Source organism: Salvelinus namaycush, chromosome 20 (assembly GCF_016432855.1).
Source record: "Salvelinus namaycush isolate Seneca chromosome 20, SaNama_1.0, whole genome shotgun sequence".
Classification (NCBI taxonomy): domain Eukaryota; kingdom Metazoa; phylum Chordata; class Actinopteri; order Salmoniformes; family Salmonidae; genus Salvelinus; species Salvelinus namaycush.
The window spans coordinates 34,968,977-34,985,447 of record NC_052326.1 but is presented as its reverse complement, the minus strand read 5'-3'; the positions used below and the strand labels follow the sequence as shown (position 1 = coordinate 34,985,447).

At 45.0% G+C, this 16,471-nt stretch overlaps 1 protein-coding gene across 6 annotated transcripts in view; it reads left to right on the top strand.

Moving 5' to 3' along the window:
* Positions 1-15,789, top strand: part of LOC120064596 (RNA-binding protein Musashi homolog 1-like) — a 37,016-nt gene extending 21,227 nt beyond the window's left edge. The window contains exons 7-14 of one of the 6 annotated variants that reach the window (XM_039015196.1): positions 2,598-2,646; positions 11,165-11,247; positions 11,419-11,536; positions 11,997-12,077; positions 12,751-12,807; positions 13,137-13,193; positions 13,357-13,511; positions 15,751-15,789. In XM_039015196.1, the coding sequence (XP_038871124.1) occupies positions 2,598-2,646; positions 11,165-11,247; positions 11,419-11,536; positions 11,997-12,077; positions 12,751-12,807; positions 13,137-13,193; positions 13,357-13,511; positions 15,751-15,789 (639 nt within the window). Of the gene's footprint in view, positions 1-2,597; positions 2,647-11,164; positions 11,248-11,418; positions 11,537-11,996; positions 12,078-12,750; positions 12,808-13,136; positions 13,230-13,339; positions 13,512-15,750 lie in introns of all 6 variants that reach the window. The other 5 variants (XM_039015194.1, XM_039015193.1, XM_039015199.1 and 2 more) reach the window with 5 other exon arrangements.
* The last annotated feature ends 682 nt before the right edge of the window (positions 15,790-16,471 follow it).

The following is a 16,471-nucleotide window of genomic DNA, read 5'->3' as shown; positions in this document are numbered from 1 at the left end:
CCAGAGCGACTTACAAGTACATACATTCATACTTTTTTTTGTACTGGCCCCCCGTGGGAATCGAACCCACAACCCTGGCGTTGCAAGCGCCATGCTCTACCAACTGAGCCACACAGGGCCCCATAACATGTCTCTGGTGCTGCAGCTGTCCACTTGCTGTCCCTGTCCCGACTTTGCTCTGTCATTGGGTTTAAAGGACCGTAAGGGTGAAGGGAGAGGAGGGAGATAAAACTGAATGAAGGACAGAGGGTGGACTGGGGGATTATGTGTGTGTGGAAGAGAGAGAGAGAGACTCACTTGGACTAACGGGTCTCCAACCATGACCTTTTCCATATTTCATGGTCACACGCAGGGACACACACCCAGATACATACACTCACACACAAAATCTTTCTCCCACGTCCTCTCTCACAGTCAGAGAGACAGATGCACACACGCACAGCTTGTGTGAACTTTGTTGTCAGATTTAAATAAACTAAATATATTTTTTATATGCACTGCTTTCATTAAGACACTATCAGATGATCTCAAAGGTTAGAAATCAAACTGAGTCTAGAGCTTTCCTCCACTCACATTTCACCCTGTGTTAAGTTTCATTACACTTCGCCGATAGGTAATGAAAATAGCAATGCAGTCATGCTGTGTGTGCGTGTGTTAGCGTTGGTACAACTGATAATGTCTCTCACTGGCAAAACGTGGAGTAGTTTCACAGTTTCTCTATTAGAGGAGAGTTTGTGCTAACTTTCTTAGGAGAGCGAAGAGGGGAGGGAGGAGGTCAGCATGAATAGGGCTGCAGGGAGTGGGATAGAAAAAAAGAAAAGCGGAGGGAGAGGAAGAATTAAATGGGTGCGTGTTGACAAAGCCCCACTTCTCTTTGTTCTCTCTCTCTCACTTTTTCTCTCCCTACCTCTCCCTCAGTCTGTCTTTCTGTCCATCCAACCCTCTCTCTCTCCCCCAACTCTTTTCTCCTTTTCACTCTCGACCCACTCTTTCGTATGCACCAATCCCCCTCCCATCTTTATTCTGTCCTGAACTATCTCTCGCTTCCTCTCTTCTCTTCAAGTCCACGCAAAATTCATTTTCTCTCCTTCTAGTAAGCCCTTTTTCAACTGTGTCCCCTTCTCTACATCCCTCCACCCCTCTCTCTCCCTCTGTAGTTCTATTCATAGTGAGAGTAGTGAGAGGAGGGTGAGTTCTCCTAATTTAAATTCTTTACAGGGTCTCCATGGGAATAGTAAACTTTGTGGAGAGGAGAAGAAAGAGAGAGAGTGAAACAAAGAGAGAACAGGACACAGAGTTTGTGAAAAGCTTATCCCCCCTACCAAACAGAGAGAGAGAGCGAGAGAAGGGGGAGAGAGAGAGAGAAGGGGGAGAGAATAGTCCCTCCTACACTCTTAGAAAAAAGGGTTCCAAAAGGGTTCTTCGGTCTCTCTTCTGTGTAAAGGGTTCTTTATGGAACCCAAAAGTGTTCTACCTCAAACCAAAGGGGTTCTACCTTGAATCAAAGGGGGTGTACACTGAACCAAAATGGGTTCTTCAAAGGGTTCTCCTATGCGGACAGCCGAATAACCATGTTATGGTTCTAGATAGCACCTTGTTTTCTAAGAGTGTGGAACTTTGGGAGTGAGTTAAACAGCGACTCTTTAACTTCACAGAGATGGGACCTCCTTTTCCTTTCTCTTCTCATTCTCCGCTTTTCTCTTTACCTCCCCCACATTCTTTCCCCTGTCCCCCCTTCTTTCTGTCCTCCTCCTTTGTCACCTGTCACCCCCCTGCTCCTTCCTCTTTCTCCATCTGTTGGCCCCCTCTCCTCTCTTGCTCCAAAGGACAGGCCCTGAAGGAGGGACAATGAAGCACCATGCTGTGTAATGGTCTCTGCGTGTGTGTGTGTGCATGTGTGCGCGTGCGTGCGTGGTGTCCAAGCTCATCTCTCAATTAAGTTAAATTCAAATGGTTTTAATGGCATGGGAAATGTGTTTACATTGCCAAAGCAAGTGGAATAGACAATCAACAAAAAGGGAAATAAACAATCAGAAATTAACAGTAAACATTACACTCACAAAGTTTTAAAAGAATATAGACATTGTTATATTATTGGCTATGTTGTAACAGTGTGGAAAATATTGCTACTGTGGTATTTAACCTAATAGAAATGGGAGTTTATCAAGATTGGATTTGTTTTCAAATTCTTTGTGGGTCTATGTAATCTGAGGGAAATATGTTTCTCTATACATTTGTCAGGAAGTTAAGAAGTGCAGCTCTGTTTCCAACTCATTAAGTGGGCAATGGGCACACAACCTATCTTCTCTTAAGAGCCAGGTCTGCCTATGGCAGCCTCTCTCAATAGCAAGGCTATGCTCACTGAGTCTGTACATAGTCAAAGCTTTCCTTAATTGTGGGTCAGTCACAGTGGTCAGGTATTCTGCCACTCTGTTTAGGGCCAAATAACATTCCAGTTTGCTCTGTTTTTGTTGTTGATTCATTCCAATGTTTAAAGTAGTTATCTTTTTGTTTTCTCATGATTTGTGTTGCTGTCCTGGGGCTCTGTGGGGTCTGTTTGTGTTTGTGAACTGTTTGTGTCTCTCTGTCTCTCATAGGTTGATGATGCCATGCTCATGTTCGACAAAACCACTAACAGACACAGAGGTATTGCCACGAAACACCAGCCCACACACACACACACACACACACACACACACACACACACACACACACACACACACACACACACACACACACACACACACACACACACACACACACACACACACACACACACACACACATTACAATTACAAGTGGGCTAAATCAGGGTCACACAGAGTGATTCTTGGTAAGTCTTAAACAAATCTACTGTGAAGCAAAAGTATACACCTCACACACATGGTTATGTGCTTTATAAAAGAGAGACCTGCTCTATGTCACATATAGAGTTCAAATATATTCAATTTTGAGTTTGCATCCCAATATTACACTTTATATACACTAACATTTAAAAGTTTGGGGTCACTTACAAATGTCCCTGCACATTTCTTGTCCATTAAAATAACATCAAATTGATCAGAAATACAGTGTAGACATCGTTAATGTTGTAAATGACTTGTAGCTGGAAATGTCGGATTTTTAATGGAATATCTACATACATACATACATTCATTAAATAGTACCCACAAAACACCAGTGTCAATGTCAACAGTGAAGAGGTGACTCCAAGATGCTGGCCTTCTAGGCAGAGTTGCAAAGAAAAATACATATCTCAGACTGGCCAATAAAAAGAAAAGATTAACATGGGCAAAATAACACAGACACTGGACAGAGGAACTGCCTAGAAGGCCAGCGTCCCGGAGTCGCCTCTTCACTGTTGACGTTGAGACTGGTGTTTTGCGGGTACTATTTAATGAAGCTGCCAGTTGAGGACTTGTGAGGCGTCTGTTTCTCAAACTAGACACTCTAATGTACTTGTCCTCTTGCTCAGTTGTGCACCGGGGCCTCCCACTCCTCTTTCTATTCTGGTTAGAGGCAGTTTGCGCTGTTCTGTGAAGGGAGTAGTACACAGGGTTGTACGAGATCTTCAGTTTCTTGGCAATTTCTCGCATGGAATAGCCTTCGTTTCTCAGAACAAGAATAGACTGACCAGTTTCAGAAGAAAATCCTTTGTTTCTGGCCATTTTGAGCCTGTAATCGAACCCACAAATGCTGATGCTCCAGTTACTCAACTAGTCTAAAGAAGGCCAGTTTTATTGCTTCTTTAATGAGAACCACAGTTTTCAGCTGTGCTAACTTAATTGCAAAAGAGTTTTCTAATGATCACTTAGCCTTTTAAAATGCTAAACTTGGATTAGCTAACACAATGTGCCATTGGAACACAGGAGTGATGGTTGCTGATAATGGGCCTTTGTACGCCTATGTAGATATTCCATTAAAAATCAGCCGTTTTCCAGCTACAATAGTCATTTACAACATTAACAATGTCTACACTGTATTTCTGATCAATTTGATGTTATTTTAATGGACAAAAAATGTGCTTTTCCTTCTAAAACAAGGACATTTCTAAGTGACCCCAAACTTTTGAACGGTAGGGTACGTCACAGAAGACTGAAATATAACACAACTGTTTGACATATTTTTGACTAGATTTTTGGTTCAGTGTTTGACCAGATTTTCGTCAGTAAAAAAAGTAAAATCTTTATTAATGATGACATGATGAAAAATATGAATAACATTCCACCCATGAGGCCAAAGAGGGTGTTTTTGGTCATTGACTGCAAGAAAGGGATACTTTTTTATTTATTTAACTAGGCAAGTCAGTTAAGAACAATTTCTTATTTACAATGACGGCCTACCCTGGCCAAACCCGGGCGACGCTGGGCAAATTGTGCGCCGCCCTATGGGACTTCAATCACGGCCTGTTGTGATACAGCCTGGAATCAAACCAGGGTCTGTAGTGACCCCTCTAGCGCTGAGATGCAGTGCCTTAGACCGCTGCGCCACTCGGGAGCCCTATGTGATAATATTCTCTCAGATCAATTGGCAGATCACACTAGCGAGTTTGTTGGTGAAAAAGTAAATCTCTTGCATTGAGAAGGTTATGAAGTGGCAGCATGGAATGGCAGCATAGCACACATTGCTTTTTAGTGCAGATAATGTTATGCTGAAACAAATAACACACACATTGTCAGACTCTCACACATTGTTTAGATAAACACAGACTCATGCTGATACACATTCAATGTTCTTGACAGTATTTTAATGTGTGGGAACTGTACTGGGCTGAGCTGGTTACACATCCACCATAGCTGCTGGAACCATGCTGGAAAGGACAGTATGAAAATAAAATATCTGAGCTACCAGAGTGCAGGTCGGGTTGGCCCTATAGTGTGAATTAGCCATCTGAGGTAAGATGAGGGAGGAACAAGTAAAGGGAGGTGAGAAGGGAGGAGCTGGGATAATTGGTCAACTCGTTTAATCGGAGCTCAGACTAAAACTTTACCTACTACTCCACCCCATCCCCCTTCACCACGGCAACAGATTGACAGTTAGGGCACAGCCTCCTGAGGTGTGGGGGAGGGAGAAAGGACAGGTCAGGGACCGATTGAAATGTACAAGTTTGTGTGTTTTTGGGGCGTGCACAGGGGAGGGTAGTGAGTTTTTTTACCTGGTTTACATTCACTCTTCTGCTTGTATTTTCCCTATAAACAATGACTTGACTTACTTTTGATATTACCCTAATAAAGTTTAGAAATGTTTGGCTATTATTAAGCTTTAGCTGTTGCAGGCCTATGATATGTAGGCTTTGCGCCCCGCCGCTCCAACTGACTCCAACAGTTGAACTTGAGGTGATGAAGACTGTTTCAGGCCTAGCAAATATGATTCTATATTTTTTGTTGTATTTTACCCCCGTTTTCAATTACAAACTAGTCTCATTGATGCAACTACCCAACGGGCTCGGGAGAGGCGAAGGTCGTGTCGTGCGTCCTCCGAAACATGACCCGCAAAACCACACTCCTTAACACCCGCTCGTTTAACCCGGAAGCCAGCTGCACCAATGTGTCGGAGGAAACACTGTTCAATTGATGACTGAAGTCAGCCTGCAGGCGCCCAGCCCGCCACAAGGTGTCACTAGAGCCTGATGAGCCAAGTAAAGCCCCCCTGGCCAAAACCTCCCCTTACCCGGACGACGCTGGGCCAATTGTGCGCCGCCCTATGGGACTCCCGGTCACGGCCGGTTGTGACACAGCCTGGGATCGAGCCCGGGTCTATAGTGACACCTCATGGACTGCGATGCAGTGCCTTAGACCACTGTACCACTCGGAGAGGCCCACCTAACAAATATTCTGATCCAAATTGTATGAATTAGCCTCCCTCTATAAGTCTATATCTGTATAGCAGATGCAGTAGCCATTTGACATAAAGAAATACATGTCGGTGTCGTTGCATTCCACCAGCATATCCCTATCTATCTGGGGTTAGGCCTAAACTTATTTTCCTTTATTTGGGGTATATATATATATATAAACTCAGCAAAAAAAGCAACAAAAAAAAACGTCCCTTTTTCAGGACCCTGTCTTTCAAAGATAATTTGTAAAAATCCAAATCACTTCACAGATCTTTATTGTAAAGGGTTTAAACACTGTTTCCCATGCTTGTTCAATGAACCATAAACAATTAATGAACATGCACCTGTGGAACGGTCGTTAAGACACTAACAGCTTACAGACGGTAGGCAATTAGATCACCGTTTTGAAAACTTAGGACACTAAAGAGGCCTTTCTACTGACTCTGAAAAACACCAAAGGAAAGATGCCCAGGGTCCCTGCTCATCTGCTTGAATGTGCCTTAGGCATGCTGCAGGGAGGCATGAGGACCGCAGATGTGGCCAGGGCAATAAATTGCAATGTCCGTACTGTGAGACGCCTAAGACAGCGCTACAGGGAGACAGGATGATCATCCTCGCAGTGTCAGACCACGTGTAACAACACCTGCACAGGATCGGTACATCCGAACATCACACCTGCGGGACAGGTACAGGATGGCAACAACAACTGCCCGAGTTATACCAGGAACGCACAATCCCTCCATCAGTGCTCAGACTGTCCACAATAGGCTGAGAGGCTGGACTGAGGGCTTGTAGGCCTGTTGTAAGGCATGTCCTCACCAGACATCACCGGCAACAGGGTGATGGGCACAAACCCACCGTCGCTGGATCATCGCACTGAGCTTGTTATCATTGCAGGCAATCTCAACGCTGTGCGTTACAGGGAAGACATCCTCCTCCCTCATGTGGTATCCTTCCTGCAGGCTCATCCTGACATGACCCTCCAGCATGACAATGCCACCAGCCATACTGCTCGTTTCGTGCGTGATTTCCTGCAAGACAGAAATGTCAGTGTTCTGCCATGGCCAGCGAAGAGCCCGGATCACAATCCCATTGAGCACATCTGGGACCTGTTAGATCGGAGGGTGAGGGCTAGGGCCATTCCCCCCCAGAAATGTCCGGGAACTTGCAGGTGCCTTGGTGGAAGTGTGGGGTAACATCTCACAGCAAGAACTGGCAAATCTGGATCAGTCCATGAGGAGGAGATGCACTGCAGAACTTAATGCAGCTGGTGGCCACAACAGATACTGACTGTTACTTTTGATTTTGACCCCCTCTTTGTTCAGGGACACATTATTCAATTTCTGTTAGTCACATGTCTGTGGAACTTGTTCAGTTTATGTCTCAGTTGTTGAATCTTATGTTCATAAAAATATTTACACATGTTAAGTTTTCTGAAAATAAACGTAGTTGACAGTGGGAGGACATTTCTTTTTTTGCTGAGTTTATATACAGTGGGGAGAACTGTGTATTTGATACACTGCCGATTTTGCAGGTTTTCCTACTTACAAAGCATGTAGAGGTCTGTAATTTTTATCATAGGTACACTTCAACTGTGAGAGACGGAATCTAAAACAAAAATCCAGACAATCACATTGTATGATTTTTAAGTAATTAATTTGCATTTTATTGCATGACATAAGTATTTGATCACCTACCAACCAGTAAGAATTCCGGCTCTCACAGACCTGTTAGTTTTTCTTTAAGAAGCCCTCCTGTTCTCCACTCATTACCTGTGTTAACTGCACCTGTTTGAACTCGTTACCTGTATAAAAGACACCTGTCCACAAACTCAGTCAAACAGACTCCAACCTCTCCACAATGGCCAAGACCAGAGAGCTGTGTAAGGACATCAGGGATAGAATTGTAGACCTGCACAAGGCTGGGATGGGACAATAGGCAAGCAGCTTGGTGAGAAGGCAACAACTGTTGGCGCAATTATTAGAAAATGGAAGAAGTTCAAGATGGCGGTCAATCACCCTCGGTCTGGGGCTCCATGCAAGATCTCACCTCGTGGGGCATCAATGATCATGAGGAAGGTGAGGGATCAGCCCAGAACTACACGGCAGGACCTGGTCAATGACCTGAAGAGAGCTGGGACCACAGTCTCAAAGAAAACCATTAGTAACACACTACGCCGTCATGGATTAAAATCCTGCAGCGCACGCAAGGTCCCCCTGCTCAAGCCAGCGCATGTCCATGCCCGTCTGAAGTTTGCCAATGACCATCTGGATGATCCAGAGGAAGAATGGGAGAAGGTCATGTGGTCTGATGAGACAAAAATAGAGCTTTTTGGTCTAAACTCCACTCGCCATGTTTGGAGGAAGAAGAAGGATGAGTACAATCCCAAGAACACCATCCCAACCGTGAAGCATGGGGGTGGAAAAATCATTCTTTGGTGATGCTTTTCTGCAAAGGGGACAGGACGACTGCACCGTATTGAGGGGAGGATGGATGGGGCCATGTATCGCGAGATCTTGGCCAACAACCTCCTTCCCTCAGTAAGAACATTGAAGATGGGTCGTGGCTGGGTCTTCCAGCATGACAACGACCCGAAACACACAGCCAGGGCTGCAAATAAATTTATAAAAAATCCTACAATGTGATTTTCAGATTTTTTTCTTTCTCATTTTGTCTGTCATAGTTGAAGTGTACCTATGATGAAAATTACAGGCCTCTCATCTTTTTAAGTGGGAGAACTTGCACAATTGGTGGCTGACTAAATAGTTTTTTGCCCCACTGTATATATATGTATGTATATATATATATGTATGTATATATATATACACTGCTCAAAAAAATAAAGGGAACACTTAAACAACACAATGTAACTCCAAGTCAATCACACTTCTGTGAAATCAAACTGTCCACTTAGGAAGCAACACTGATTGACAATACATTTCACATGCTGTTATGCAAATGGAATAGACAAAAGGTGGAAATTATAGGCGAAATTACTGGAGATCATTTTGCAGGGCTCTGGCAGTGCTCCTCCTTGCACAAAGGCGGGGGTAGCGGTCCTGCTGCTGGGTTGTTGCCCTCCTACGGCCTCCTCCACGTCTCCTGATGTACTGGCCTGTCTCCTGGTAGCGCCTCCATGCTCTGGACACTACGCTGACAGACACAGCAAACCTTCTTGCCACAGCTCGCATTGATGTGCCATCCTGGATGAGCTGCACTACCTGAGCCACTTGTGTGGGTTGTAGACTCCGTCTCATGCTACCACTAGAGTGAGAGCACCGCCAGCATTCAAAAGTGACCAAAACATCAGCCAGGAAGCATAGGAACTGAGAAGTGGTCTGTGGTCACCACCTGCAGAATCACTCCTTTATTGGGGGTGTCTTGCTAATTGCCTATAATTTCCACCTTTTGTCTATTCCATTTGCACAACAGCATGTGAAATTTATTGTCAATCAGTGTTGCTTCCTAAGTGGACAGTTTGATTTCACAGAAGTGTGATTGACTTGGAGTTACATTGTGTTGTTTAAGTGTTCCCTTTATTTTTTTGAGCAGTGTATATATGTATATATATGTATGTATATATATACACGTATATATATACATACATATATGTATATAGTATATATTTATAAAAATATTAATATCATACAGTGGACACGTAAGCCTATAGTCCTTTGCATGCAATGCCCTGATACATTTAGTGCTCAAATCTCTGACAGCTGAACCATGAGGTCGACAATTATTGTTTTAGAAAAGTAGCCTAAACAAAAACCTGTTAAGTTTTAGGCTGGAAAGTTTAGCATATTCTACACATCGAAACACATGGAATAATGTTTTTGTAATTTGCTATAGGCTGTTTTTAAGGACAAGTAAATGTGGCTCATTTGGCCAACATCCCTTGTTTATTGATGGCGCTGGCTGCAGCAGGTTGTATCTGAATGCATATGGATGTCCATTACATTTCTCAAATGTCCAGTAAATTAAAATCTTCTCAGTCATGTTGTCCAGCGCCAAATTTTCCTAAAGGAAACTGAAATGGCATATTGTTTTTAGGATGATTTAGAATATTCACATGAAAAGTTGTTGTCAGTTGGATGGAAACCTAGCTATGGGCACCCTAAAGACTCTGGCATGGGTGCTAGTGCAGTGTCACTTTGATTATGCCTGCACATGGTTCACCTGCAGCCCCAAACATCTAAAGAACAAGCTACCAGCCAAACAAGCTTGTAAGAACTGTACTTAAACTCCTCCCCCATTTTTTGTCTCTGTAATGTGGCTGTATCTCTGTACTCTGTCTGTATCTCTGTAATTGTATATGTATTTATGTCAAAAATAGGGACCACAATGGAAGTAAGTCCCCGACTTTATTGTGCAATCCTGGTCACTTTGTGTAAAAAAACTTTTAAAAAAAATTACTGACAAATAAAATCAATCAAGCAATCAAGCCAAATTGTGCATAATTGATAAATGGAAAGAGACTTCTTCGGAGATTGTCAAGCCTTCGATACTGAGTAAGCCTACACGGTAGGGAGGGATGTGTATTTTCTGTTTGTCGAGATTGACATGGTCTATTTATTGTTGAAAACACAAACCATGATATTGAAGAGCTCAAAGTCGGTATGCTTTGTTTTTTGGTTGCATGGTGCATTGGCACAGAAACCTGTTGGTGGAAAATCCCCAGTACAAAGGGAGGGTCATGTGAAAAATGTTGGAACTTTGGGGAAGAAGGTGCATTTTTGCTTTAATGCCACTTTGAGTTTAATTCCGATCCGTCCGTAATGGGGTAGGGAGAGAGAGGGGAAAGGGGTAGAGACCAGGTGAGTCTCAATACTTTGATGTAGTCTCCGCTACCCATTTGTTCTTTCATCTGAAAGGGATTGAATAGTTGAAAGCAAATAAATCATATGCTTTGAGGGAGAAAAGAAGGGTATATATAGATTGTTTTACCTTTATTTACCAAGGCAAGTCAGTTAAGAACAAATGATTATTTACAATGATGGCTTACAAACAGTGGGTTAACTGCCATTTTCAGGGGCAGAACGACAGATTTTTACCTTGTCAGCTCAGGGATTCGATCTAACAACCTTTCGGTTACTAGTCCAATGCTCTAACCACTATGCGGGAAAAGTGAGCATTAAAGGGGCTGTGTCCCAATCATTAACTTTCTTTCCTCGCCTCTTCCCCTCATCTCCTTTTCTTCATTGGTGATCCCTAACCTGGAAGAACTAGACATGTGAAGTCATGATTGCAGTCAGTCTGATAGAAAATGAAAACAAATGGCCATAGTGGAAAGCTGAAGCAGTCTGTCTGTGTTCCTGTGTCCCTCAGGTTTCGGCTTTGTGACCTTTGAGAATGAAGACATGGTGGAAAAAGTGTGTGAGATCCACTTCCACGAAATCAACAACAAAATGGTATGTATGTGGACAACATGTACAGTGTGTATGTGGACAACATGTACAGTGTGTATGTGGACAACATGTACAGTATATCTATGTGCGAGTGTGTGTGTGTCAGTGTTGATGGCGAGGAGTGTGTGTGTGTCTTTGTGCAGAATATCTAAAAGTATTAGCTTTCCTCTCCAGGTGGAGTGCAAGAAAGCCCAGCCCAAGGAAGTGATGTCACCGACGGGTACGGCTCGAGGTCGTGCCAGGATTATGCCCTACGGCGTGGACGCTTTCATGCTGGGGATCGGCATGCTGAGTAAGAACAGAACATCAATAACACGGTCATGTTGCCACCACTAAACACTGGAACCATATTCACAAAGCGTCTCTTGAGTAGGGGTGCTGATCTAGGATCAGTTTTGTGTTTTTAATTCACAATGAATACGATTTACATGATATAACCGGGGAGACCTGATCCTAGATCAACACTCCTACTTAAAGAAGCTTTATGAGTTCAGGACCAGTACTGGAGAGCAGGGCTAAAGAGATGGGAGGAGAGGTCGAGGGAGAAGGTGTTTCAGTGGGACTCAAGTAAGCCATGGCCCACAGTGAAATCATTGTCTCTTGCTCCACCTACAGTTATGGCAACAGCATGGTACGGAGTTGTGGTGCTAGTTGCTACATGCTACATGAGGTCTAATATGAATGCAATATCATCTCCTTCAGCTGTGTTCAGCCATATCCTGATGGGTATTTATTTGTCTCTCTCTTCGCAGGCTACCCAGGCTTCCAAGCAGCTACGTACGCTAGCCGCAGCTACCCTGGCATCGCTCCTGGTTACACCTACCAGTTCCCTGGTATGAGCATCACTCTCTGTCACAATGATTCATGGAGAGGTTGAGTTACAGATGTACAGACGACTTGAGTCTGTTATTCATCCAAAGATCTGTCTAGGAAACAATGCATTGGCCTAGTGATCCAAACAGATACATATTGATGTTATTTTTATGTTAGTTGACAAACATATAAACACACACCTACACTTTATACTCCATGTATAAGCACATATAGCAGAGTATCTGGCTGCTTGTAGATTTCAGAGAGTTGGTCCTCTTCCCGGTCCTCTTCTCCATTTCCCCTCCCCTCTCATGGTAGAAGTAATCTTGCAATCTGTTAAAATGTGCTGTACTTCTATCTCCCTCCCCATCACCTAATTTTCTCCTTCTTTCATGTCCACTCTCCCCTCACGGCTCTTCCTTCCTCTCCTTTTCCCCTACCACCCTTCGCCCCTGTAGTCTCTTCACTGTAAATTGCTTTCTTGTGTGTGTTCTCCTATGTGCCTGTTTGTGTGTGTGTGTGTGTGTGTGTGTGTGTGTGTGTGTGTGTGTGTGTGTGTGTGTGTGTGTGTGTGTGTGTGTGTGTGTGTGTGTGTGTGTGTGTGTGTGTGTGTGTGTGTGTGTGTGTGTGTGTCGGTAGGCACGTGGATGGTGTTTGTATTAAAAAAGCGCTCTCTTGACATTTCTGTTCTAGAATTCCATTTAGAGAGGACCCCCCTTCTGACATCACCCCACCCCTCTGAGCTCACAGGTCAGTGACTTCTCTAAGATCTACAAGCAGCTCTCTTTCTCTTTATTTGCAAGGCAACAGGGCTAGCCTGTTGTGGAATGGTGTAATGGCCCTTCTTTTTCCAATCGGGAAGTGTTCAAGCCTAATAACTTTGATATAAGCACAACTTTTGCAACAACAAAAAATATTGATGATCGTGGAATTGACCGCAGCAATGTTAAGCTTGGATATTTTTTGCGTGGTTTCACCATCTTTAAAACTGTCAACTACCTGACGATGAATGGTTTGGTGAACTAAATTCGCACACTGCCAAACACCGTGAAATTGTCCCTCTCTCCTCTATCCCTCAGCCATTCCACTGTCAGCCTACGGACCAATGGCAGCGGCAGCAGCAGCTGCTATGAGAGGTAAAGATAATTCTCCTTCATCATTCTGTTTGTGTCTGTCTGTCGTCCATGTGTATGTGACTGACTGACTGTCTCTCTCTCCCCCCTCTATCTCTCCCCCCTCTCTCTCTCGGTTTTCCCTTCTCTCTCGCTCTCTCTCTCTCTCTCTCTCTCTCACTCTCAGGTTCCACCCAGTCGCGTAACTCAGGCTACCTGGGCACCAGCAGCCCTGGGCCAATGGCTGACCTGTATGCAGCAGCAAGTCAGGACTCAGCAGTCAGCAGCTATCTCAGCGCAGCCAGTCCTGGCCCCAACTCAGGATTCGGCCACGGTCTCGGGGTACGTCACTATCATTGAGACAGAACAGGGTCGTTGTGTTCATTAGGGCACACCATAGCAAAATGATTTGCAATGGAAAATGAAAATGAGCATTTATTATTTGACAAGTTCAGGTAGTCCTTCCTTGCTTCAGTCTGTTTTGTTCCTTTTGGTTCCTAATGAATACAACCCAGGGTTGGAATATCGCAAAGAGGGATCTATAAGAATCAGCTAAAGGAGCCCGCTTGGTGGCATATGGCATGTATCTGATGCTAGAGGAAACCAGGGTTTTGCTTACCAGCTTAATATGGAAGTGTAAAGCTGCCAAAATTCGATTTATTCGATAATGTAACGTTCGTCGTCTGAAGATGAGGAATCATCGAACCAAAGCGCAGCGTGGTAATTGTTCATGTTAATTTATTAAAACAGAACACTAAACAAAATAGCAAAGAGAATTAAACGAAACGAAACAGTCCAAAGACAGAAAACAACTACCCACAAAACGCAGGTGGGAAAAGCCTACCTAAGTAGCCGGCCAAACACACAGAAATAGAAAACATAGAACACAAAACATAGAATGCCCACCCCAACTCACGCCATGACCAACCAAAATAGAGACATAAAAAGGATCTCTATGGTCAGGGCATGACAGTACCCGCCCCCCCCCCCCCCCCCCCAAAGGTGCGGACTCTGGCCGCAAAACCTAAACCTAGGGAAGGGTCTGGGTGGGCATCTATCCGCGGTGGCGGCTCTGGTTCGGGACGTGGACCGCCGCCGACCCCGGACTGGGGACCCTCGTAGCGGGCCCCAGACAGGAGGGCGACTCTGGCAGCTCCGGACAGGAGGGCGTCGCTGGCAGCTCCGGACAGGAGGGCGTCGCTGGAGGGTCCGGACAGGAGGGCGTTGCTGGAGGGTCCGGACTGGAGGAAAACTCTGGAGGGAGGAGACACAGAGACTGCCTGGTGCGTGGTTCTGCCACAGGGCCCACCAAGCTGGGGAGACCTACAGGAGTAGAGGAGTAGAGGAGGCACCGGATAAACCGGGCTGTGGGGGAGCACTGGAGCTCTGGTGCCAGCCTTGGCACCACTCCTCCAGGCTGAATGCCCACTTTAGCCCGGCCCCTCCAGAGTGCAGGCACAGGTCGAACCGGGCTGTGGGGGAGCACTGGAGATCTGGTGCTTACCGCTCGCACCTCTCCATTAGGCTCAATGCCCACTTTCGCCCGGCACGGGCGGAGCGCAGGCATAGGACGAACAGCACCCTCCCAGCGCCCCGGAGACACAGTACGCAGAGCCGGCGCAGGATACCCTGGGCCGAAACGGCGCACCGGAGACCAAACACGCTGAGCTAGCACAATCCGCCCTGGCTGGATGCCCACTCTCGCATGGCACTTGCGGGGGGCTGGCCTATAGTGCTCCGGGCTATGAGCGCACACTGGCGACACCGTGCGCTTCACCGCATAACACGGTGCCTGACCAGTACCACGCTACTTCCGGTAAGCACGGGGAGTTGGCTCAGGTCTATCGCCTGACTCCGCCAATCTCCCCGTGTGCCACCCCCCAAAAAATTGGGGCTGCCTCTCGTGCCTGCTGCGCTGCCTTGCCTCATATCGCCGCCTCTCAGCTATAGCTGCCTCCAGCTCTTTTTTCGGGCGGCGATATTCCCCAGCCTGTCTCCAGGGTCCCTTACCGCCCAATATCTCCTCCCAAGTCCAGGAGTCCTGAACCCTCTGTTCCTCGTTACCACGCTACTTGGTCCGTTGGTGGTGGGTAGTTCTGTAACGTTCGTCGTCTGAAGATGAGGAATCATCGGACCAAAGCGCAGCGTGGTAAGTGTTCATGTTAATTTATTAAAACAGAACACTAAACAAAATAACAAAGAGAATGAAACGAAATAGTCCTGTCTGGTACAGACACAAAGACAGAAAACAACTACCCACAAAACACAGGTGGGAAAAGGATACCTAAGTATGGTTCTCAATCAGAGACAACGATAGACAGCTGCCTCTGATTGAGAACCACACCCGGCCAAACACACAGTAATAGAAAACATAGAACACAAAACATAGAATGCCCACCCCAACTCACGCCCTGACCAACCAAAATAGAGACATAAAAAGGATCTCTAAGGTCAGGGAGTGACAGATAATGACAAATCACTGCACTATTTGCAATTTTGGTTAATCATCTCCTTTCTTAATTTCAAAATATCTACCAGCTGCTCTGTCTCTAATAGTCTGTGTGTCTCTTTTCTTTCTCAGGGTCCTCTGATCGCAGCCTTTACCAACGGGTACCACTAAGTAGATTCAGCCAATCACTGGACACGGAAGGAGGTTTCTTCTGCTGACGAGCCAATCAAACTGCTGTGTGCCTACCCATGGCACAATTCAATTGGCAGCCACAGGTCAAACCCCACCCCTGGCTCCCCCTGAATCCACCCACCGACTGAAGAAGATATTTTATATTTTAGACTCCTGTATCTTGTATTCCTGTACTAATATCACTTCCTCTTCTCGGTCCCTTGTTTCTCCTATTCTTTACCTTCACGTAGGTTTATTTAATTAGATTCCAATGCTGTTTCTTTTTTTAAATATCATTCTGACAGAAAAATACATGTGTAAAGAACGACTGTGGGTTGCGCTCATGGCAAACACAGATTCTGTCAGATGTATTTTTACTTTATATTTGAGGAATTTTTATTTAATCACAATGTTTTGATTTATTGTCTGCTCCTTTGACCTCCCTTTAATGTGTTACTGAGGTGAGATGGAGAGAATGAGGAGAATAGAGGGGTAGAGAGAACTGAAATGGTGTGTGGGATGGGGTCTCCTTGTCAAAAGGAGTACCTAACCCATTTTAAACAGTGGAAGAACAAAGAAATGATGTCCCAGGAAACATGAAAAGAAAACTAAAATGTATATTTTGATAGTTTTTAAAACAAAACATTTGTAATATTGTTATTAATATTGAACGTAATGATGA